At 45.8% G+C, this 25,319-nt stretch overlaps 1 protein-coding gene across 1 annotated transcript in view; it reads left to right on the top strand.

Annotated features, from left to right (window-relative positions):
- Window positions 1-5,173: 5,173 nt before the first annotated feature.
- FAM83D (family with sequence similarity 83 member D) overlaps window positions 5,174-25,319 on the top strand; it is a 30,706-nt gene continuing 10,560 nt past the window's right edge. Inside the window, exon 1 of the mRNA XM_054981979.1 lies at window positions 5,174-5,662. Within this exon, the coding sequence (XP_054837954.1) occupies window positions 5,198-5,662 (465 nt within the window). The 5' untranslated portion in view covers window positions 5,174-5,197. The remainder of the gene's footprint in view (window positions 5,663-25,319) is intronic.

Below are 25,319 nucleotides of genomic sequence, written 5' to 3' on the forward strand. Positions count from 1 at the left end.
CAAATTAGATGAAACAGATCCCTGAGTATGCCATAGCGATGCAGTGCCATTTTATTTATTTTATATTTATTTATGTCATTTATAGTTCACCTTTCTCACTGAGACTCAAGGCGGATTACAGTATGAGATGAGTACAATCAGTAACAAGTACATTTCAATACAGTATCAAGGACATTTCCATAAACAATGCCATAAGATAAACAGGTACAGGTTTAAAAGATAAAGTACTAGCAAGAATCCACTAGAGTAGAAAAATAATGAAGCAGAACATAATCAATTCTAGGACTAACATTAGACAACATGGAGCACTGGTGGTACATGGGAGTACATATTTAAAGCAGCAGATAATATGTAAGCAACATAGCATGAAGTCTATGGTACCTAACTCATTAGCAAAGCATCTGAGACCCCATCCCTACAATACAGCCTTCCCATTTGAGTAAAAAGCCTTTTTGAATAGTTTGGTTTTGCATCGTTTACGAAAAGCTAGGACAGTAGGGGCTCTTCTGACTTCCTCAGGCAGATCATTCCACAGGATAGGGGCCACCACAGAAAATGCCCGTGTATGGGCTGCTGCTGACTTCACCTGTGTGCAGCCTGGCACCTGCAGGAGACACTGTTCAGATGAGCGAAGCTGCCATGGAGGAACAGAGAGGGAGGGAGTCCCGTAGGTATGCCAGACCAAAGCTGTGAAGAACTTTGTACGTAATAACTAATACTTTGAACTGAGCACGGTAACTGATGGGTAGCCAATGGAGCGACTGTAGGATGGGAGTGATGTTCATGCTCCTGCTCGCTCCTGACAATAGTCGAGTTGCAGCATTTTGCACTAATTGGAGCCTCCTAGTTAACTTAGATGCAAGACCTATATAGAGAGCAATACAACAGTCAAGCCTTGATGTGACCATAGCATGGATCCAAGTGGCCGGGTCAGCCGTGTCAAGATAAGAAGCCATCTTCCAGGCTAGAATGAGGTTGTAGTAAGCATTTTTTGCCACTGCTTTAACTTATTTTTCTAGTAATAACGCTGGATCCAGTATATGGCTCTTAACCGAGTCTGCAAGGGTCAGACAAGCTTATTGTTTAACTTTTCAAAACATAATGTAATTCCAATCCTGCTGGAGAATGTATATGATGGGATGAGGGGATCTTGTCTTCTCTCTCCTCCCCTCCCCTCCCCCCGTGCTGTTTTCAAGTTTGGCCCTAATCGGTTCCCTGCTGCATCAGACCTGCATCAGTTCTGCATCCTGTTTTGTGCAGTAGCCAACCACGTGCATGGAAAGCACAGAGATCAATCCGTCCCCTAATGCAGCCTCCTGGAACTGGTATTTAGAGGTTTACTGCTTCTGGACATGAACGTTCCCAAATAGCTTCGGATGGACTGCACCTCCATGAATTTGAGTTTTATCTCCTTTCGAAGCCATCTGTGCCAGTGGCTATCACTACCTCTGGTGCTAAAGAATGCCACAATTTAATGCCAGTTGCTCTGCCTATCAGCCTCCAACAAATTCCTCGAGTTTGTTGTGAGGATCAAAGCAGGGAACCACACATGCTGCCCTGAGATTTCTTGGTTTAAAAATGTGATGGCATTCTATGAATGATGGACTGAAATTATGGAAATTAGGCTTGAACTGAGGTAGGGGGAGGAAATAATTCAAAAACGACCCTTATATAAGGCAGGCTGTCCAACCCACTCAGTAAGAAGGCAATAGAAATCGTCACTGTATGGTGTAGCAGTGACAGATGTGCCTGACAGACATCTTTTTGGGGACAGCCAAAACTCCCTTAAATGATGTTGCACAAATAAAGTTCAAAACATGAGGATAAGCGGCCTCTCCTCCCCCAAAGCCTTCACCTGGTTTTCACATTACCCTACTGCCTGAGGGAGGAGGTGAGAGTGCAGGCCAAACCTTATGCTGTAGTTGGGCAGTTCCTATCCAAGCACGCAACAAAGTCCCACTACTTAACCTACTTACGGAATGGCCACCCATGCACTGAGACCACCACTAATCTATGGAAGCATGTTATGCACCTTTGTGCTCTCTCTCACTGTCTTCTCACCCATTAGGCTAGGTGATAAGTCATTATGTATGTTAATTGGTATTCCACAAACTGAGAACACAGGCAAACAAGTTGTACCATGTCAGAGATGCCCACAAAACAGGGAGTGCAGATAACAACAGTGAGCAAGCCGTTGAGAGGAAAGAAACCACTTCTGGTTGTCAGCTTTTGCACTGCAGTCCCATGTGAGAGACTACAGAACCATATGTAAGTGGCACCTTTCAGAGGTGCAGAATGGAAAGGAGATGCTCAGAGTCTTGCCCCTCTGTTGGCTATTTCCTCCCCCGCCCCAGCACGCCTGGTATAAAAATATCTAACTGTGGCCTGCATAAGAATTGTGCTTCCTGTGGCTGTAGCTGAAGCTGTTTGCCACCAGCCATCCCCATTAAGTGGAGACACAACTGGATGGGAACTAAGGACTGGTTCACACAGGTAAGGGGATGAGAGCACAGAAGTGGCAGAGGCCTGAGTTGGCAGAATAGACAGCACCATATCAAATGGCAGGTGGAGAGGGCCACATTTTAGATCATTCCCCAATGTTAAAAACTTCCTAGGAAGTCAAAAATCAGTGTTTGTTCACTGCCCACATGGAGATTTTTTTCTGTATGATGAAAGCAGGAATCCACTGCTTGCAGCCTAAAGCTGCCACCTCTAGCTATCCATTTGTATCCTGTCCTTCCTCCATGGAGCTCAGGGCTGTATGCACAGCTCTCCTGCCCCACTCTGTCCTCACCATATCCCTGCAAGGCAGTCTGATGCTGAGTAAGAGTTACTGGCTTAAGGGAGCTTCCTGGCTGAGTGAGGATTTGAGCCTGGATCTCCCATGCCCTAGCCCAGCACTCTAATTACTATACCACATACCTCAGTTCTTTGCAACCTCATTCTTCTGCATACTGGAACTAAGCCTAAGGATTGATTCACATGTTATAAAGTTCTCATGGCTGCTAAGATTACTGCTGATCAGATGTATTCTACGAGTTGCATGCTTCCTAGGTGCATGGGGGCATGCTTTGGGACCAGTCTATGTAGGGAGAGTGTCCAGTGCCATTTTTCTTACCTGAAATGGGTCTGTTTAGGTCAGGGAACCAGCATGGAGGAAGGGCATGGGGTTAAGCTTTTCCCTTCCATGCCACGGTCCTGATCCAAACGGTACACGCATATTAGGGAATTAAATTCTAATCAAGGAACTCCCAGTGCACATCTGCCTGAAAGTCCTTCTGGGGGGGGGGGTAGCTCCTTGTGGGGTCAGCTCTTGGTCTGTACCGTTGTCTGGGCATGAAGTGCGGACAGCCTCAGATGTCCACTGCAGCTTCACGCTCATGCAGGACTGTGTGCAGGCATAATGTGGCACATCAGTATTGTGCACAGCTGGGCCCATCCTGCTGTTTCATCAGTGCAGTGGGGATCCTGCACTACACTGAATTCACATTTGACACTTAAAAGCTTTTTTAGCCGCTCTTCTACTGTTAGCATAAAAAACAGAATAGCAGTTTTAACTGCACTTGTGATATGAAAACTAGAAAAGGCACTATAGTAAAGAGTCCAGTAGCACCTTTAAGATTAATCAAATTTATCGTAGCACAAGCTTTCGACTAACACGGCTAACTCCTCTGGGTCTAAGAAAAAGCACTGTGAACTTACTTAAGGTTTCCGACAGTGCAGTCCTTCTGGATGGACTCAACGGATGCAGAAAGGTGCAGCTCTGCATAGGATTCCATTGTAAATTAACCGACGGCATTGCACAAAGATTAATTTACAGTTTCCACCCAGCTTTCCTGGGCTTGCCCCTGCACATATGAGGTTGGACTTACATTCTTATAGGAGTATCTTCTAATAACCACAGATGGTAGCAACCTTTCTAGAACACACCTACGTAAATCACTGCACAGTGCACATTGCCTGTGGGCGATGCACACCCCAGCTCAAAATGATCCTTGTTCCAACATCAACCAGATACATGATGAGGCTTATGTTTAGTTCTCTATCTGCTGCACTAACTCCTCTGGATCTATGACCAACTTGTTGCATTTAGAGATGGTTATAAAAGTGGGATTTGAACACTCTTCCCTTCCAAGAAAGCCAGTGTGTCATAGTGGTTTTAACACTGGACTCTACCTACAGCAACCCAGGTTTGAATCCCCTCATGCTCACTGGGTGACCTTGGGCCAGTCAAACTTTCTTAGTCTAATCTCTGCACAGAGATGTTTGAGAGGAAGAACCCTACCCTGAGCTCCTAAGAGGAAGACGAGATGCAAATGCATGAACATAAACAAAATTCCCTCCTATCCTTGAATCAGACAATCTCAAATCATATACCAACTAGGAGACTACAAGCTATTTCACATTGATGCTCAGTCCAAATGTCCACTTGTATGCAACATGCATCTAAGTGGATGTTCCCTGGGGAAACAAAAGTGTAGCAAAGACAGGGACAAATATGACAAGCCTACACATGAATAAAGGAAAAGAAGATGCAAGACAGGAGAATGTACCTCAAAACCTGCAACCTTCCCCCAAACAGAGAACCCTCGAAAGAACAAAAAAAATCAATGTTAACTTCGCAAACCTGGAGATAGTTTCAGGTGGGTAGCCATGTTGGTCTGTAGTAGACTCGGTCCAGCAGCACCTTAAAGACCCTCTAGATTCCCAGAGTATGAGCGTTACTTTCTTCCGTCTTTAAGGAGCAACTGGACCAGAGTCTCGCTCCTTCGCAACCTGGAGGCGCTACAAGCTTCTGCTAAGAAGTTGGCCCGCCAGATTGCCTTTCTCAGCCTTGATCTTCGGTTGGATCCAGCTGACGCTGCAGCTTGGTTCCTTACCTACCCGATCGCGAAAGCGGTTTCCGAGGCAGAAGTAGGACTCCCACCGCGCCCAGGCCCCCGGGCGAGGCGGACAGAGCACGCCGGAGCGAGGAGGCTGTCCCGCCCGGCTCCTCCTCTCTTCCCGGCACGCCTGATTGGAAAAACAACTTCAAACGCAGCCAACCGCCGAGTCCTCCAGGCGGAGCGAGCGGCCGGGCAGCCTATTGCAGAAGCGCGGACGCGCGTTGGGGTTCAAACGCCCTATAAAAACTAAATGTCTCCGCCGGCTTTGTTTTCCCCGGGGACTGCGCTTTGGTTGGGGCAACGCGCCGCCCATGGCGAACCTGTCCCAGTGCCTGGACGATGCGCCCCTGCGAGGGTTTCGCAGCTGGGAGCCCAGCCCGGCGCAAGCCTATAGTGAGGCGCAGCGCCTGGCGCTGGAGGTGCTCGTCGCCTCCGGCCTGCCCGCCTTCCAGGCGTTCCTGCGCGGGGAGAAGATGCGCGCCTTCCTTTCCGAGCCCGAGATCCGAGCCATCCTGCAGGCAGTAGTGCCGCCGCCCGGGGCCGAGGAAGGCTCCGCCGAGCAGACTCTGAACGGCTCTCTGGATTGCTCCTCGCTCACCTATTTCCCCCTGCAGTCGGACATCGAGCCGCCGGTGCTGGAGCTGGGCTGGCCGGCCTTCGTCAGCGGCTCCTACCGAGGGCTCACGCGGGTGGAAACTTACTTCCAGCCCAGCTTTGGAGAGGTCATCTATCCCTGCAAGGAGGCGGTACGCAAGCAGATCCGATCAGCCCGGGAGGTGAGTGGGGAGAGTTGAGCGCTGCGCTTCTTGGCTTGTAAAGTCAGCGAGGCGCTCCTCATGCGTTCCCAGCAGCAGCTGAGCTTCGCGGCTTGCGCTGCAACAGCAGCGTAGAATGAAGCTGCAATCTTTTGTGCCTTTTCTCATTCAACTTCGTGAGACTTACTTCGGAGTAAACCTGTTGTGCCCAGTGATCTAGCCTTGTTAAAGGCAACCGTACACAAACTGACTCCCTGGAATAAGTAGGTACAGGACTGAGCTTGCTCTAGTTCTTGAAAGGCTCCCTTGCCACAGCCTTCCTTAAGAACAGGACAGAATGTTTATGAAACCATGTGTATCCTTGGAGGTGTAGGATCGCGCTTGGCGGAAGGTGCCAAACAGGTGAAAATAGGAATGCCTGAGCTGCAGCTGTATCCCATTTTTCTGGCACAATTGATCTGCTGCCAAGTATAAAGTATGAAGGTCTGGCGATCAGAAGTGTCCCTTCCCATGCCTAAGGCATTTCAGGATACCAGTTGAATAGGAACAGCAGTTTTTAAATGGTATCCTGAACAGCAAGAATCTTAGTCTAGTTTTACTTTAAGAGACCAACAAGATTTTCAGGGTATAAGCTTTTGAGAGTCAAAGCTCCCTTCTTTGGATACTAAAGCATCTTTCTTCAGATACGCTCAGATCCATCCTGCTGTTCTACTGCAGGTCAACACAGCTACCTACCTAATGGTATCTTGAAGCTCTAGTGTGCTCTGTATACAAACCAAACTCCTCTTACTGGACATTACATAACACAAAATCATTTTTATCCACCTTTTTGCAGTCATTAAAAGGTAGATTCATTTAGGAGTCTGTTTACATTTGATTGGAAGTCTCAGGTTCTATGTCCAGAACGTCTGTAGTTTGGCATGAGACCTTTTTAACCCATTCACCCCCCCAGCAGCCATTGTCTGAATGTCTCCTTTGTCTAAACCAGGTTGCAGTTTCTGAAGTATTACGGTGTGAGTCCAAAGTTATCTTTTTAGTGTTGATGAATTGTGCTCCATCTGTGTATTGGTAATTTCTCCAATGTGACCCTGGATAATAAAGCCAACTCTTTAGGTCCTGGTTATGTAAAATTCAGTCTTTGTTATAATGCTTAATACTCTTACCGAGTACTGGAAACACATTTCAAACATAAATATCTTTAATAAAGCATTAATATTTCGTTAGGAGGGATGCACCTTTTGAGTACCCACAAACTGACTTCTATTGCTGTAAAGTCTCAGCTTCAACATAGAATAAAAAAATTAAGCAATCCCACAATTAAAAGAGAATCAGTGGAATATTATCCACAGTAATAAACAACTGAACATCCGTCTACTATCCCAAGAGCTTGATGGAGAAGGAATATTCAAACCAGCCTCCTGAATGTCAACAGGGGTGAAGACAAATGAGAGATGGATTCAAGAGCGCTGCGTCAGAGAAACCCTGGCACATGTTCCTGCCCACCAAACCTCCAGTGCTGGCAGAGTACAGAGCTGGGCCTCAGGGTCCAGAAGGGCCCTGATTCAGAATTCCTCAGCATGGCCATGTTTATCACAGCTCCATAAAATAGACCGCTGTTGTACCCATACTGCAGATGGAATAATAGGGTACAGGCTGAGTGGAAGTGACTGGCCTACAGCCATCCGAAGAGTTAATAAGATAAGCTAAGATCTGAAGCAGGCTTTCCTAGTGTTTAATTTTAAACTGTCAATCATGGTGCTGCATCACTTCTTTGTGTCTCCGCGTCTTGCAGCGGGCACATCCCTCCTGTGTAATTGGAGTCTAGCTACTCTTGCACCATGACCCCATCTGGTTCCTAAGCACCTCTAACTTGTTATCCAATCTGCTGCTCCTTAAGCTTCCAAACTCTTCAGCTAACTTGAGTGGCACACATTGCTCCCTGTGTCTCAGCTCTGTTTCATTTTAAGATGGCTAATGGCTTATCTCCCTATACAATCAGTCTTCTTCCTTCCTAGCAGCAGCCTAATCCCTTTTCCCTGTCAACATTTTATGACTGACCTTCTCCTGTAGCAATTGAAATAACTCCATGGCATCTCAGCGACTGAGCCATTGGTGAGCGGGGTCGTGTTTGTGGGGTTTTTTTGTTTTGCATATATTAAAATACGATTGTGGATTAAGGTTCTTCCTAAATAAGGGCTATCTAGTAATGCTGATTCACCCCGTACAATGAAGTTAACATTTGGCACAAGACTGGGAGAGGTTTAGTTTGTTTTAAATTGCTGGGTGGTATTATTGGTGAAGAATATTGAAGTAAAGGGACCAGTAGTTTTGTGCAAACCCAGTAATTAAGTGATTTTCTTGTGTCAAGTATGTCTTCATGATTAATGGCCGTAGGGTTGTGAAAAATGAGGAAAACCATGAACTAGCTGAATGCTTTGCTTCCGACAGAAATATTGGCATGCATGCTTCCTTAATAACCAAGAAAAATTAGGAACAACATAGAAGACAACATCCCAAGTTCTTACTCTGGAACCACTGTGATCCTAAGCATATTTTTCTAGAAATACCACAGAGCTCAGCGGTCTTGCTCCTAGTAAGCCTGCTTAGGATTGTTGTGTCTGTCTATAATATAGGTGTGGAAAGAGCACATATGAGAGCCATTTTTTAAAATAGTAGTTGTTGCATAGATGCTATTAGTTTTATACGACTGTGTTTGTAAGACCTCATGGTGACAAATAACAACAACCAAGTGCCTTTTATGCAAGATATTTTGAATTTTGCTCCCTGTTACATTGTGGTGTATTTCCTTTGGTGATTCTGCTGTGTGATATATGCCACTAAGCTGACACACTTCTCCCCCCTCCCCCATATTAATGATATATAAAAATAGGCCCTTATGCCTTACCTCGTTTTGGGGAGTGGAAGAGGAAAGATGGGTTTGGCCCTGCTCTCCCTGCAACTTCCACTATGATGTTCCTGAAGGGCTTACTGATTCACAGGGCACAATGGGCAGGTGGGCATAGAGGACTGCAAAAGGAGGTTAGAGGCAAGCTGTCTTGGGTGTAGCACAGTTCTGCTAGTGCTGCTCAAGATCCAAGATTATGTGACAAACATTTACCTCTAATTTAGCACATTGAACAAATTGATTTCCCACTCTTTGCCTCACGCACAAACCTAATGGTTGCTGAGTAATTAAGTTTCTGGTGCTCCTAGCCTTTAAGATACCAGTGCTTGACTAGTTACATTTGCTAATTCCTGTAACCCATTTCCCCCCATTTCTGCCTCCTGCAAAAGTAGTGATGTTCTGTGACACCTGGAGATGAGTGAACTGAACCAGAGGGCAAGCTTTCTTTTTGACTTCCCTAGCTCACATCTAATTTAATATGTCTGTGCAGAACCAACCTCATCTTATTTAATAGCATCCCTGATGTCATATCAGCGATGGCATTGGGATGCTATTGACAAACCATATGCGTTGGATTAAATAGTAATGTGCCATGACAAAGAAAGAATTGTGTTAAACAAGGCAGATAAGATTGCAATAAAGTCACACTGCATACTATAAACACTCTTTGACATGCATGTGAGAGGAAGGGAGCTATTTGGTTGAGACCACCTCTGGATTTGCAGCAAGAAAAACAGCAGATATGTGTTTAGAGGTTCTGGTGCTCCTTAAGATACTGTGCTTGGAAATGGGTAAACTGGTTTAAAGTGGTTCTACTTTTTTTTTAACCATTTGCTTTGCCAGCTGCTTCACACTGTAAGACATGAGTGGCTTAAAGCTGATGATAACCTGGCACCCACAGTTATTACTTAAGATGTTATCAAATTCAGTCAGGTATTGGTCAAGTGTTCATAAAGGACTAATTTTATTCGAACATCTGCAGTGGCACTTTACTCATCAGTTGGTCGCATTGTTATGCTAATTTGAAAACCAAAGTGGTTAACAGTTGTTGTGAAACATTGAAATCAACTTTTAAAATATTGTAATGAATTGTATCTAACAGTGTTGAACAACATTATAATAAAAGTGAACCATTCACAAAACCATTCTTACTCTGTCACTTAACAGTACTAAATATTTAGGGAATATTTGACCATTTTAAATAGACGGTTAATAATATTCAACTAGTCAGTTGACTTGTATGAGAACTCTAGCTATGTGGCTGAAGTGTGTGAACATAGTAATCTACCTAATTGGACGGTAATAGGGTTCTCCCCCCCCCCCCGCCCCCGTAACACTAAAAAACTAGTTAAAACTATCACAGCTTTCTTTTCTCCCCACTCCCAATAGAGATCTTTAACCTTGCTAGGGATATTTCATAATAATTTCCTACATGCTAATTATTATCTATGTATGCTGAATAATGCTTCATATGCTATTCTTCTCTTGTGTGACTGTTTCAAACAAGAACAGTTGCTACGGTTATGGGGATGGGGCAGGGGGAGCAGTTGTGGTTAAATACATTTTCATTGTCAAGTCGCCTCTGACCTATGGCAACCCTATGAATCAAAGACCTCCAAAGGTCCTATCATTACCGTATGTAATACGACATTTAAATAGTTACTATTAAAACTGATTGGAAATGTTAGTGAAACATCTCCCTTGGATGCTGGTGATTCTTTTTAATAGTCACTTAAAGCTACACAGTTTAGTGGCAGCAAAATCACTTAAGTTCTGTAGCATATATGCACCCTGCATCTCAAAGAGACTGGTGAATTGCTTCGACGGGCAAATTCAACTGAGCTTTCACTGTCACAATATTAGAGACTGAAATAGATGGTGTTTACATGCTAGATTATTTAAGCAGCACAAGACTGGACTAACACAATTCAATGTTGGTGTAATGGTAGACTAAAATGATATTAATAGGGGGTCTTTTCCAGTGATGGAATATCAAATCAATGGAAATTATCCCTCAAGGAAAAAAATAAACGGATACAAACTTCCCAGACAATTTAATGATGTTCTAAATTGATTTAGGTTTTATTTTTACTACATATATTTTCTTGATGTTGTGGTTAGTGTCAAACTAGGATCTGGGAGACCCAGGTTTGAAATCACCACTCGGCCAAGGGGGCTTGCTGGGTGGCCTAGAGGAAGTCACGCTCTCTGACTATCCTGCCTCTTATTGGCAGCATAAAACGGAGAAGGTCAAAACTGTTGTAAGCTGTCTGGGGAGGAAAAACAAAGTATAAATATCTAAATAATTTTTATTAAGGAAAAATAAGTGAATTGCTCTTAATATTTCTATTCCAACAGTCCTAAAAAGAGCTCAGTGGCATAAATGGTTCTTCCTTTTGCCATTCATTGAGTTTCACATGACAGTAGAGATTTGAAATAAAGTCTCCCAGAGATCCTAGTCAACTACCCTGCCTTTCTACTATGTCATATGTGACCAGGAAAAGGCTAATTACAACTTTGAAACAACCCAGTTTCGCTTGAGGTATTATTTGTTTATAATTTTATGAAACAAAACAGTTTCAGAAATACAAAATTTTGGTCAGAAAAATACAATAAAACCACTGGGGAACCCACAAGGACTTGTGGGGGGCATCTCATTTACCCTTACCCACTATTTCCTCTTTCCCTTCTCTGAAATTCCCATAGCATTTCCCTTTTTCCTGGTTCCTTCTCTCCTCCCATCCACCAGCCAATCTGTCTTTATCTACTCCTCCATCATCTTGTAATTGGGAAAACTGGCTGGGATGTGTGGTCAGACCCAGGTGCATGGAGAGGACCCTGGAGGGACTTGCACTTTCCCCTGTATCCTGCTCTCTGCACTATTTCTGCTTCTTGGCAAGCCCTATATCCTCAGCTTTTCTTGTTTACTTCTTTTTCTCCCACCAGCCAATCTAGCTTTTATCTGCCCCTATCTTCAGCTATCCTTATTTACATCATTTATATCCCACCTTTCTCCACAATAGGGACCCAAAATAGGTTACATCCTTCTTCTCGCCTCCGTTTTATCTTCACAATACCCCTATGAGATTGGTTAGGCTGAGGAATATGTCACTGGCCTAGGGTTGCCAGCCTCCAGGTATTGGCTGGAGATCTCATGGAATGACAGCTGGTCTCCAGGCCACAGAGATCAGTTCACCTGGAGAAAATGGTTACTTTTGGGGGTGGAGTCTATGGAATTATGCCATGCCAAGGTCCTTTCCTCTCCAAACTCCGGTTTCTCCAGGTTTCACCCCCCAGATCTCCAGGAATTTCCCAACTTGGAGCTGGCAACCCTACACTGGCCTAAGGTCACCCAGTGCTGTTGAACATTAGCAAGGAGCCTACACGAGTCATGCAGGTTAGGTGGTAGCAAGTCGCCCTGTGGTTGCTTCTGGAGCTGGCCCCTGTGAGTTCTTACTCAAAGGCCAAAAAGGCCTGGAAAGGGCTCTGACTTAGGGCTGCCAGTCCCTCAGTAGGGGTGGGGAATCCGCCCTCCCAGCCTCCACCCCTCCCCCTGCCACTACTCATCCGGCTGCCAGGGGGCAAGGTGAGGAGAATTGGCCCGGAAGACAAAATACCTCCCAGGTAAGCCCACAGCAGGCACGCTTCTAACGGCCACAACAATATCACTTCCAGGAGTGATGTCATCATGCTGGCTACGGGAATGCTTCATGAGCGTTCCCACGGCCAGTGCGATGATGTCACTTCCAGCAGTGGTGGCATTTTAATTTGGCTGGATGCTATGTGAAATATGTGCTGACTGCACAATTGGGGGTGGGGGCTAGGATAACTATGATTCGGTTCCCTGTAAGCAAATTCTATGTATCAAATCACTTGATACATTTTACAAGTTCCCTTATACTGAGACCTTGGTCTAGCAGTATTGTGTAAGGTCAGTGTTGTGAACTTTGTCTTTCCCATCATCTTCTACCTCATTCTTTTAGCTGGAGATGCTGAGGATTGAATCTGGGACCTTCTGCTTGCAATGCAAACACTTTACAATTGGCCATGACCCCTTCCCTTCTCTGTATATCTTGTTTTTAATTCCAAAGAAGTGATCCTGCAGTGATAAATGTCAAGGTTAGTACAGGATAAAACCTCTTTACAGGTCTAACTCTGCAAATTGTGATTAACCTTGGAAAAGTCACAAACAAGCTGTCCTGGCAAGTCCTCTTAAAATAACACAGCTGGAAAGATTTGCTCACTTTCCCTACATTTCTCACCTTATGGGGTGAGATCGCACAAAGCATGGCTTTTCCTGATCTTATGTGGGGAGGTGCAAATGCAAAGATGTATTCCTTTTGGAGCCATGGACCCTGATGTTATTTTTCCTCTCCAGTATATGACTTGGTTTTATGGTCTACATTTATTGCCAGTCTGGTGTGGTGACTGAGGACACTTCCGTTCAGATCCGCGCTCGATAAAATGTTCTCGGTGACCTTGAGCCACGTTTTCTCAGCTTATTCTATCCTACAGATCTACCATGAGGACTAAAGTAAGAGAAGGGCAAACCATTGTATTTTGAACCTGACCTTGGTTGAAGAGTCAGATAAAGTTGTTAGGCTTTTGGAATGTTGGTGTTTATGAATGCTGCCAGCTTATTCCTGTGAACAAAATTTAAGGAGGTGGATATACAATTTTTGTTCCCTTCAAAATCATGAAACAATAATGACTCTTCCTGTCCTGACCTCCCCATAGTATGGGGGTTAGATCCCGCAGGCCACAATCAATCAGCAGAAGGCGCTGACAGTCTCAGATATTTCCTGCTCATGGAGGGGGTGATTTTGCTCCCTTCCCAAGGTTCCCACATAGTTGGGATCAACTTTCCCTGAGCTAGAAATGGCTGCTGGGTGGGGAAAAGGGAAAACAGAAGACCCGTGATCCTTAACTGAATCCAACCCTAGATTTACCTGTCTTAAACAATTTTGTTCCTCATTTCCCTCCATAGCTCTGAGGGTAAGAAGCCAGGACAGGGTGGATGAAACTGTATGGTTTCGGTGACTTGAGAAGGGTGTAAGGTCTCCTGTTTGATGGCTTATTATGGGTCAGTGCGCAGGATCCTCCTGATGGGGTTGTACCATATAAGCCTCGGTTTGACAACTTCAGTGGAAGGAGTGAGGTGTAGAATGATGGACCAAGATGCCGTGTGTCAGACTGTGGCTAAATAAGGCACTCACTACAGGGTTCCCTTTAGAAGCAAACACAAGTCCATTGTTTGGAAAAGGAAACTTTACTGCAGAAAAGGTCCATTATAGTCCACTGTCCTGAATAGGAGAATCAGGATGGTACATGATCATTGTTACCAATGAAGAGCAAGCATAAGATACAGAGTAACAATACCCATCTGGATCAGCCTCCCCCCACAGTTCTCAAAACAACATCTCTCAGTCCTGGGAAGCTGCTCTCCTTCAAGGCCAATGCTTGGTGGAACGGTGTTAGACAAAACAGTCTCCTCCGGTGGGAATGCTGCCTGGGAACTGGTGCACCTGGGAAGAGAATACTCAAACACTAGAAGCATTAGAAAATGGAGTCAGTACAGTTTAGATATACACTGGACCTGACATTCTGCCCCCCTTAAAACAGATCCCCCCCTGGCTTATATGGGTAGCGAGTATGAAAAGCCTTGGTTAATCTAGGAGCATGAACATGTGCAGAGTTCACCCATTCATCGTAACCAGAATCAAAGTCCTTCCATCTAATGAGGTAAAAAAGCTGATTTCGTTTGAGTTTAGAGTCCAAGATTTGTTGCACCTCATAGTGTGTTTGGTCGTCAATCAAAGTTGGAATGGGTGGAGCTTTGACGTGCCATTTGTTGTCGGTGGGAGCTCTCTTTAGAAGACTGACATGGAACGTATCATGCACATGGCGCAGGTTCTTGGGCAGAGTTACAGCAACAGTCACTTTATTTATTATCTTGCGCACAGGAAAAGGTCCTAGGAATTTCAGAGCGAGTTTGCGGCTGGTCTGAGCAAGTTTTAGGTTTTTTGTGGAAATATACACATGATCTCCGGGTTGTAATTCCCATTCGGCCGCACGATGGCGGTCTGCGTATTTTTTGTAATCCAGTTTGGCTTTGTCAAGGTGCTTCTTAATAAGAGTCCATTGCTGCGCCGCCTCCCCCCACCACGAAGATACATCTGGCAATTTAGAGGAATGGAGGGGGGGGCATCCAACGGGAAGGGATTGAAGTGAGTCCCGTAGACAATTTTGAAGGGGGCCTCCCCCGTTGAAGCGTGTACACTGTTGTTATATGAGAACTCGGCCAGAGGGAGAAGGTCCACCCAATTATCTTGTTGAAAATTAATGTAGCAACGAAGAAACTGTTCTAATATTTGGTTTGTTTTTTCGGATTGCCCGTCGGTTTGTGGGTGGTGGCTTGAACTGATGCCTTGTTCAATATTCAACATTTTCAAAAGCTCCCGCCAGAAGTTGGCAACGAACTGTCCGCCGCGATCCGAAATCACCTTGGACGGAAAAGAATGTAATTTTACGATGTGTTTTAGAAACAAATCTGCTAGTTTTCGAGCGGAGGGTATAGCAGTACAGGGGATAAAATGAGCTTGTTTGGAGAACAGATCTACCACCACTAAAATGCAATTATGTCCTTTTGAGATAGGTAGATCAGTGATAAAGTCCATAGATATTATTTCCCAGGGTCTGTTTGGCGTTTCCAATGGTTGCAGGAGACCCGGAGGCTTCCCTTTTCTGGTTTTGGCGCTGAGGCAAATAGGACAGGAACTAACGTATTGGGAAATGTCTTTGCGCATGCCCGGCCACCAGAATTGTCTTTGGATTAGGTGCAAAGTTTTCAGATACCCATAATGTCCAGCAGTGGGAGCGTCATGACAGCGCTGCAAAACTTCCAGTCTGAGGCTGTCTGGGACATAAAACTTGCTCCCGGCTAACCAATCCCCTTGTGGGGATTGGGTCAGTTTGCTTCGCGGAGCCTTATCCCCCTCCTTCTCCACCTCAGTTTTAAGTTTCGATTTCCACTCTAGGTTGGCCGGGAGGGGCTGCTTGGCACGGCTGCGAGTAGTCACCACGCCCCCAAGTTGCGTAGGCGAGAAGACAGTGTCGACAGTCTCCTCCCGTTTGCTCTTATGTTGGGGCATGCACGATAGGGCGTCTGCCAAAAAGTTAGTTTTGCCCGGGAGATAATTTAGAGTGAAGTTGAATTTGGAAAAGAATTCCGCCCATCGCAATTGCTTGGCATTCAGTCTGCGTGGGCTTCGGAGGGCCTCCAGATTTTTATGATCCGTCCAGACCTCGAAAGGGTATCGCGCCCCCTCCAGCCAATGTCTCCAGTTAGTAAGGGCCGCTTTTACTGCAAAGGCCTCCTTCTCCCACACATTCCAATTCCTTTCCGCCTCCGAAAATTTTCTAGACAAGAAAGCACACGGCCGCAGCCTACCATCCTCCCCCTTCTGCAGTAAAACCCCCCCTATCGCCGTATCGCTGGCGTCAACCTGTACTATGAAAGGGGATTGTTCGTTGGGGTGGGAGAGGATGGGTTCTGTTACAAATTGCTTTTTTAGACAATCGAAGGCCGTTTGGCAATCGGGGGTCCATTGCAGTTTGGCAGAGGGTTTTTTAGCTTGGTCCCCTTTATCTTTGGTTTTCAGCAAGTCTGTTAAAGGGAGCGTGATTTGGGCGAAATTTGCTATGAAGTCTCTATAGAAGTTGGCAAAACCCAGGAAGGATTGCAGTTCTTTACGGGTGGTGGGTTTCTGCCAGTCCTGGATCGCCTGTATTTTGGCTGGATCCATTTTCAGACCTTCTTGGGAGATACAATACCCGAGGTAAGTGAGTTCGGTTTTATGGAATTCACATTTGGACAGTTTGATGGGCAGCTTATTCTTCATCAGGGTGGCTAAAACTTTTCGTACCGTTTGAATATGTTCTTCCTCGGTGTCCGAGTAAATTAACACATCATCAAGGTACACTACCACCCCTTTGTACAGAAATTCGTGTAGAACTTCGTTTATCATGGACATGAATACGGACGGGGCTCCCGTCAAACCAAAAGGCATAACTAAGTATTCATATTGTCCGAGGGGCGTATTGAAAGCGGTTTTCCACTCATCCCCTTCCTTGATACGAACGTGGAAGTAAGCATCTTTTAGATCTAATTTCGTAAAGATCTTACCTTGGGCCACGACGTTGAGAAGGTCTCGGATGAGCGGTATAGGATAGGCGTTGTTGGTGGACACTGCATTCAGGCCTCGGAAATCTGTGCACAGTCGAAGTCCCCCATCCTTCTTTTTCACGAAGAGGACTGGAGCGGCGTGGGGGCTAGCGGCTGGGCGGATGAACCCTCGTTGGAGGTTGGTGTCGATGAATTTCCGGAGCTCTTCGCGTTCATGGAGACTCATGGGATAAAGTCGTCCTTTGGGCAGTGAGGCTCCGGGTAAAATTTCTACCGCACAGTCCGTTCGTCGGTGCGGGGGTAGAGTATCTGCTTCCTCTTCAGAGAAAGCATTTAGAAAAGGCCAGTACGGTTCGGGTATTTGGTTGACTTCTTCTTGGGTGAGAAGGGCCTTTTCTTTATGAGTCGGATCTTCGCCCCAGTTTTGATTCCAACGGTGATTTTTGCAGTTGGTATGACTGAAGGTAATACATCCTTGTGCCCAGTCTATGTAGGGATTGTGATCACATAGCCATTTGCTGCCTAAAATTAACGGGTACTTGGCAGTCGAGCTGATGACAAAGGACCTCTTTTCCCAATGTTGTCCCATGCCTGTGATCACTGGGATGGTTTCAGTTGTTACAGGATTCATGTTGGTACCATCCATTTGCTCAAAGATTACTGGATTTTGTAGATCCCGAGTTGGTAGGACTAGTCCATTGACTAGAGCAGGGGCAATGATGTCTCTTGAGCAGCCCGAGTCAATAAGAGCTTGCACCCGAATATGCATCTTCCTCTCTGGGTTGATTAGAGTCACTGGCATGAATAAGATGGACCCAGGCGGCCGGTTCCGTGCAGGGACGGGCTTAGGGCGGATCTGTCGTTTGGGTCCTTTCACGACAGATCCATTTCGTTTCCCGACTGGGGACTTTCTGGATTAGCTTCTGCGGTTGGGGAAGCGGGATCGTATTCCATGACTTCTTCCGCTTCCAGCCCTCTCTCCGAGGCTGGCCTTTGGGAAGCGCCGCGGCCTCTATTTGCTCGTGGTGCTGGAGTCGGGCGTTGGAGCGTAGGAAACGGAGCAAGGGTTGGACGCCGTAATTGGAGCGGAGGTCTTTGCACAGGCCGGTAAGGGCATTGTGCTGCAAAGTGACCAGCCTGTCCGCATTGCAAACACAGCCCTTGTTGCCATCTAGCATCTCTCGCTCCACGGGTGGCGTAGCTAGCTCCCCGTGTTCCCCTCTGTAAGGTCAATGATCTTCTTTGTCCCGTTTGTTGTTGTTGTTCAACCAAACGGACTTCCAAAATGCGATTTTCTACTTCGCAAACAAGTTGGATCCACCCTAACAACGTGGGGGGATTGTCTTGCATGAGAGCTCTGTCCAAAAGTCTCGGGTTAAGGCCTTGTTTGAACAGAATAATCTTGGTGGACTCCTCACACCTAGGGCACTTGGCTGCTAATTGCCGGAATTTTGTGACATAGTCTCTTGCTGACATGCTGCCTTGTTTGATGGCTTGCAATTCTGTTCGGGCCCGGGTTTCTTCTAAGGGGTCTTCATATTGCGCTCGGATAGCATCCACTAACCCCTGAAGAGTATCGAGTTCTGGGGCCCCGACATTGTATAGTCCTACATACCAGTCTGCTGCTTTGCCCTGTAAACGAGATCCAAGATGTTCGATTTGACTGGCCTCACTGCCGAAGAGGTGCCCCCACCGGTTGAAAAACTGTACCACTTGGACTAGGAAAAATCCCAATTTGGATGGATCCCCATCGAAGGTGGCTTCCAGCTTCACCCAACCCATCGGGAGTTCCTGTCTCGGAGCAGGCGCTGGGTAAAAGTCCATCGGCAGTCTTAGTTGCGCCTGAGGCACAGGAGGAGGTAACTGGAGTCTCGGTCGGGGCAACGGTGCCGGCTGTACGGGTGGCGGTTGAACCGGCGGTGCCGGCTGGGGTTGGGCTGGTTGTGCGGGCGGAGGTTGCCGTGGTTGCTGTGTCGGGGTTGGTCTTGGTTGGGCCGGAGGCTGTAGTGGCAGGCGAGCAGGAGGCGGCAGTCTCGGTCTGGCCGGTAACACGGGAGGCGTTAGTGGCAGCTGTCGAGGTGGAGGAGGTTGGTGTGGGAGAGTGGAAATCGGCCGCTGAGGAGGGGGTTGAAGGTGTCGTAGTGGTGCAGGCCGTCCCGGTTGGTTCGGGGGTGGTAAAACGGGCTGGTCCTGGGGCTGCTGCAACAGTATGAGCTGCGGTCGAGGTGAGAGAGGCCGCAGCGGCGAGGGTTGAACCGGTGGAAGGCCGCGCGGGCTTGCCCCTCCGGGTGTTGTTAATCTGGGAAGCAGCGGCTGGCCTCTTGGCGCTGTTAGACCGTCCCCCGTAGGTTGCCCGGCGGGGACAATGTCTCGCGGTTGACGAGGGGCTCCCTCCTCGGATGGAGCCGCGTGTGCTCCCGCTTGGTCCGGCCGGACCGTTATAGGAGAAGTAAGAGGGGGTCTCACCGGTGTATCACTGGGCTTTTCTTCCCCTTCCGTAGGCCTCTCAACGGGAGTCTCGTCTGGCGGCGCATCCCCTGCCTGGTTAGGAAGTTCGGTGGGGGTCTCTCCGGGTGGCTCAACCGGGTCTCCCTTGCTCGGTGGAATTTCCTGCTGTGCTGGAAGTTCCTTGGGTTGCTCTCCCGTTTCGCCCGGATGGGTGTCCCCTTCGCCGGTAGGTGACGGCCGCTGCTGGACATCCTCCATCGGATAGGAGATAACACTTTGAAGGGTAGCTATCTGTATCGCCATCTCTTCAGGGGACAGTCTTTCCCCTGCTCCCATTGCCGAAATTAAATGGATGGCATGAGCCAAACTTTCTTCCATATCCATCAGTTTAGCTTCTAACTGTTGCATTCGACTTGCCCCCGGTTGCTCGCTTATGGAAGCTTCATTCGTTGCACTCACCGGGGACAAGGGGCCCCAAGGAGGAGGGTCCCCTTGGACGACTCTCGATCTCGCAGCTAGGATTCCCTTGGCCATACCCGTCACGGCCGAGATGCTGGTATCCACCGCATAGGTGCGACCTTGTATCTGCTCCCAACTTTGTTCAGGGACCTCCGTTGGCTCTTTCCACGGAACAAGTTCGGAGTAATCCCAACTCAGGGCGCCGCGGCGAGACGTGTCCCCCTCCGCCTGCTCGGACGTCCTGTTCCAATATCGCCATGGTTGGCTGCTGTCTAGCTCCGGGACGGTTCCTAGGCTTCGGCGCCCTTCCATCGAAACTAGTGGATGGAGTCCACCTGCCCGACGCTCTCTGGTTTCTCGGGGTCTGGCTCCCCACTCCGACGGGGTGGGTACCGAAATCAAAGGGAGAGCGGTCGCTTTCGGCCTTGCCCCGAGGTTGGCTTCGGTCTCGTCCCGAGTACTGAGGTCGATGAGAGGCGGGGTGGAAGTGGAGGCTCCGGTTCCGTTCCCGGCTGCTCCCAGCTCCTGGGAGTCTTGGGCTTGCACGGGTTGCACAGGTTGATTGTCGGGAGACGCATACGGATCAAACAAAGGATCCCTGTCCGGGACAACCTTGGATTCCGCTGGGCCCGACTCAGACATGATTGGTAACAAAATGTCAGACTGTGGCTAAATAAGGCACTCACTACAGGGTTCCCTTTAGAAGCAAACACAAGTCCATTGTTTGGAAAAGGAAACTTTACTGCAGAAAAGGTCCATTATAGTCCACTGTCCTGAATAGGAGAATCAGGATGGTACATGATCATTGTTACCAATGAAGAGCAAGCATAAGATACAGAGTAACAATACCCATCTGGATCAGCCTCCCCCCACAGTTCTCAAAACAACATCTCTCAGTCCTGGGAAGCTGCTCTCCTTCAAGGCCAATGCTTGGTGGAACGGTGTTAGACAAAACAGTCTCCTCCGGTGGGAATGCTGCCTGGGAACTGGTGCACCTGGGAAGAGAATACTCAAACACTAGAAGCATTAGAAAATGGAGTCAGTACAGTTTAGATATACACTGGACCTGACACCGTGCACTGATTGATGTTCAGGCAGAGGTCATTCACAGTCCAACCAAAGGGAAGGGTGTGCAAGGTATCACACAAGGCATAATTAGCAAGTGAGTGACATGATACTAATCAAATAGTCACAGCTTATTTCTGCTTTGTGACAGCTTAGTCAATATTTGAGTTTTAACTTAGCCCTGGGACTTCTGCTCAGTGACTGTGCTGGTAGAAACACCCCAAAGCCACAAATTTTGATCTTGACAATGGGCTTGCCTGCCACTATGCTTTTAAGAACCTGTTGCTGCTTGTATTGTGTCATGTGAGTCAAAGATACATGTAGGTCTCTGACTAAGGTGACCAGTTGCAACGGCGGGCATGGCTTCTGTCTTGTAACAGTTGTATAGAAAAAGGGATTGTAATTTCACGTGGTGAACTTCCCTCTTCTATGTACCTATTGGGAGTGGAGAGTGCCCTCCAGTCATAGTTGACTTACGGTGACTCCTGGTGAGGTTTTCATGGCAAGAGACTAACAGAGGTGGTTTGCTATTGCCTGCCTTTGCAACCCAGGTCTTTGTTGGAGGTCTTCCATCCAATTACTAACCAAGGCCAATCCAGCTTAGCTTCTGAGATCTGGTGAGATCAGGCTCACCTGGGCTATCCAGTCCAGGGATGTGGCTCTTAAAGGGATAAAATATAAATGAGCAAGCTCTGCTTATTACTCCAGTGGTCCTTCTGATCCAGGATCCTGTTGCCCACAGTGGCCACAAGGAGGCCTCACAAACATCAGCCCTTATCTGACAATTGGGATCCCCCTACCTCAGAACCCAGTGGCCTTGTTTGGTTGCCATGGCTAACAGCCAATGATACACCTGTCATCCATAGATCTGTCCACTATCCTTCTTTTCATAGTGGCTGGCCAGATAACTCTGGAAAAACTCTCCTTGTTATTGCATAGCAACTGGTATTCAGGAATTCATTGCTTCTGAATGTGGCTGTTGTTCTCTGTAACTCATCCTGGCTCCATGACCAAGCCATGGTCTGTTGATGGAGTTCTAGATGCTGTTGAACCAAAGCTGTCTACTTTCTCAGCTGTGATAAACTGGAAATATAATATGATCAAATATTAAGGCTTCTGGGTTGGTTTTTGAGTACCACATAGGCCATCCCAAGTACGTTTTCAAAGGCAATAATGCTAAAAATGCGTAAGGAGTTCTTTTACTTGCAACTCTGTTAACTTGATTGAAATCAGCAGGTGAACATACTGTGCAAGTCGGTCTTAAACTTTTACCGTTTGTTTGGAAAATAGGAATCTGTAGACTTTAATCAAAATTACTTTACAACTAGGCAAGGGCTTTAGACTGGTGCTTTTTTTCTTAAAAAAAAATGTTTAGGGGTACTCTCAGTTTGACTCAAGAAAATCACCATTTTATAGTTCAAATTGGAAAAAATAAATGCAGTCAATGGACAAAATTACCAAGAACATGCATTACCTCGTATTACACTGCTCACAGTAACTTCCAGATTGGCATGAGGTTGTGTTCACCGTGGAAGGAGATGACATCAGAAGACTGTCGTGATGAGAATTATGGGTATCAATATTGCCAACTAAGCCCCTCTATAGTGACACGTGCACACAACCAAAGAGTTTTGGTATAGACAAACTTTTTGCGCAAAACGTACACAAATACACAAATTGGTCGCTGCCATTGGGGGTAGCAACAAGACTGACCAATCACTGTGCTAGATTCCAACTACCAGAGCTCCAAGTGGCTTAGAGAAGACTTGTTTGTATTTGTCTGCACCCTAAAGATCACCGATTTTGCCAGCGATCTCGGTGGCGTGTTCGATGCTCAAAGACGTTCCATTTTTTGTAAGACGAACAGCGCTCCTAGTGAGTTTAAATATAACTAAACATCTTTGTTGCCAACATACGCAACATAAAACTTAACAAATCACATAAATATCCATAATATGTTTGGAGTTGGTTCAGCGGGAATTCCAACATTTTAAAATTTTTACTTTCTCCTGTTAGATTCACAAAATGTTTAGGGGTACGCGTCCCCCCAGAAAAAAAGCACTGCTTTAGACTCTTGTTCTGCTTCACTATAAGCTATTTGCTGTACAATGTAAGCTCTTGAAAAAGCTAAATTTCTCTTAACAGTAAAAGAAAAGATGTGTGGATGTTCTTGGAATGGGAGAAGGGAGCAGGCAGTTGTCGGTTGGCATTTCTGTGAATAGAGAGGAGTGGCTGCATTGCAGAACACCTGAGACCATGTGACCTAATGATAAGCAAGACAATCTGATGACTGCTTGTCTTATTTAACTGGTTGATACTCATCCTCAGCAGAGTTACACCCTTCTAAGCCCATTCATTTTAATACAAGGGCATAACAACTGCTTAGGATGGCCCCATGAATCTGGTACCAAAGATGTTTAGATGTTTAGAGGCCTCAAATATAGCTGCATAAATATTTTAAATAAATAAAAGCTTCTACACTGTTTTAGAGGTTCAGTGCAAATACGACAGACATTGTTATCAGTTAGTGTCTTGATTTATCTCTAATTACCTGAACTCCACATTCTTGGTGTGGTTTAACCTTAGAATGACCCAGTAAAAGGGAAACTTTAACACACAAACTTGGTGGACATGGTAAATCACTTAGGCTGTGCTCCCAAACATGTTTACTTAGAAGTTAGTCCACTAAGTTTAAATTTAGCTTGCTGAACTCTTCCTACCCTGTAGCTGACAAATTATTACAAATGTGATTTCTGATTATCTGGGGGCCATGCCGTTGGTTATTAATCTGTTCTATACATAAAATGGCAGAACTTCTAGAATTTACTAGCAACTTGACATGTTCTGCTATTTTTGGTAAGGAATTCTTCAGTGTCTGCCAGAAGACAGGGAAGAAATAACTCAGCTTGCTTTAAAAAGTAGTTCTGGGTACTATAAAGATGATGGCATTTAACTAGTACAAAATATCTGATGCTTGCAGTTGGTTTTCAGTGACAAGTAGCAGCTAGAAAAGAGCCTCATCTCCTTGTGACGATCCATGGATATTATGTGGATATGTGCAGACACTCTTTACTGAGTTTTGCTAAATGTAGCCTGGGTAGACAAGCAGATCAATTTTTTTGAAATCAAATTTGAATTCCAACTTCATGCTTCTAATCTGTCATATTGGGTGGCCTTGGACTACTTCAGTTCTTGATTGGTACATGGGAAAAATCTTCTACCAAACAAGATAGCTTGCAAACACTTAAAAGTGTTACCTAAAAATAGAGGGGTGTGTGAAGGAAAAGCAGAACCTGTCCTTACAGGTATAAATCAGTGTTGGGTTACTGTAGGGCAGCTTTGAAAGTAAAAGGATATATGCTGCCTTGCAAAGTAGGTACCTGCTTCATTCACTTTACACATTTTTCCGGTAATATACCAAATTGGTGGTATGGGGAAACAACTACAATACCCTTATTAAAATACATAGTTCTTGGGTATGCAATTATTATCCTAATGTTAGGAGTGTAGCAATGAGAACCTGGATCAGCCAGTTCTTATGAGAATTGGCAGTGGGTCAGGCTGAACATTAACATAGCATACCTCACACATTTTGGAGTGTGTGGTACTGTGTGTGTGTATTTGTATGCCTGCCACGTACTACATCAATGTACCTGTAATACCTGTATAACCACTCCTATAGAAGAAGTTCGGTTTCTAGTTGATATACTTTGGCCTTCCATGTTTCAGTAGATAGCTTTGTCTGCTATCTCAGTGGAGCTACTGTGGCATAGTGGTTAAGTCATTGGGCTCTATGATGGACCCCCTCTTCAGTCTCCCACTCTGAGGCAGATTTTCCTGCCAAAATCCAAGTTTTCTCACTGTGGTTGAGCAACTTCAAGTAGCATGTCTCTAGTTGTGGTTTTCTTTTTGTATTCCACCCTGAAAAGCAATTATATTTCTGGCTTTTAGCCAAGCCCAGACAGTTGACAGGAGAAAAATAGGAGCCTTCTTCTTCTTTATATGAAATGGCACTGAAGGCTGAGTAATGCTCAAAAGAAACACCAACTTTATTGAACAGACAGGGATGGAATATAGGCACTCAGGGGATGAAATTGCTGAGGTGAAACTTTATGTTGGAACATAAAACTCCTTAAGGTTCAGGCAAAACAGCTTCCTTTAAGCTTAGTTTCTATGCTCTTAGTTCTTATTAATGAGAGGTGTTTGGTTCAATACTTGGATTTCAGTAACAATGTTTTTCACAATGTTCCCCTTTTAAATGTTAGTTCAATATGGGTGGTTCCATATGAAGTAATAGATCCGAGAACGGTTGATAATGAACAACAGTGCTTAACGTACAAGGAGATAACGTGAATAGAACTTTCTAAAATAAGAATAAGGACGCAACAAGAGTTGTCTCCAAACTATGACTGGTTTCAATATAGACAAGTTAGAGATCTTTACTATTCGGACTGTGTGACGGGAGGGATAAGAATGGAGAACTCAGATTTAGAGAAAGCAATTCTACAAGAAGAAAAAAAGAAAATCTCTAAGATATACAAAGTACTGTTAAAATGGTATACGGAAGATGAAGTAGTTAAAGTGCAAATGGTGAAGTGGGCTATAAATTTTAATAA

Source organism: Eublepharis macularius, chromosome 5 (genome assembly GCF_028583425.1).
Source record: "Eublepharis macularius isolate TG4126 chromosome 5, MPM_Emac_v1.0, whole genome shotgun sequence".
NCBI lineage: Eukaryota > Metazoa > Chordata > Lepidosauria > Squamata > Eublepharidae > Eublepharis > Eublepharis macularius.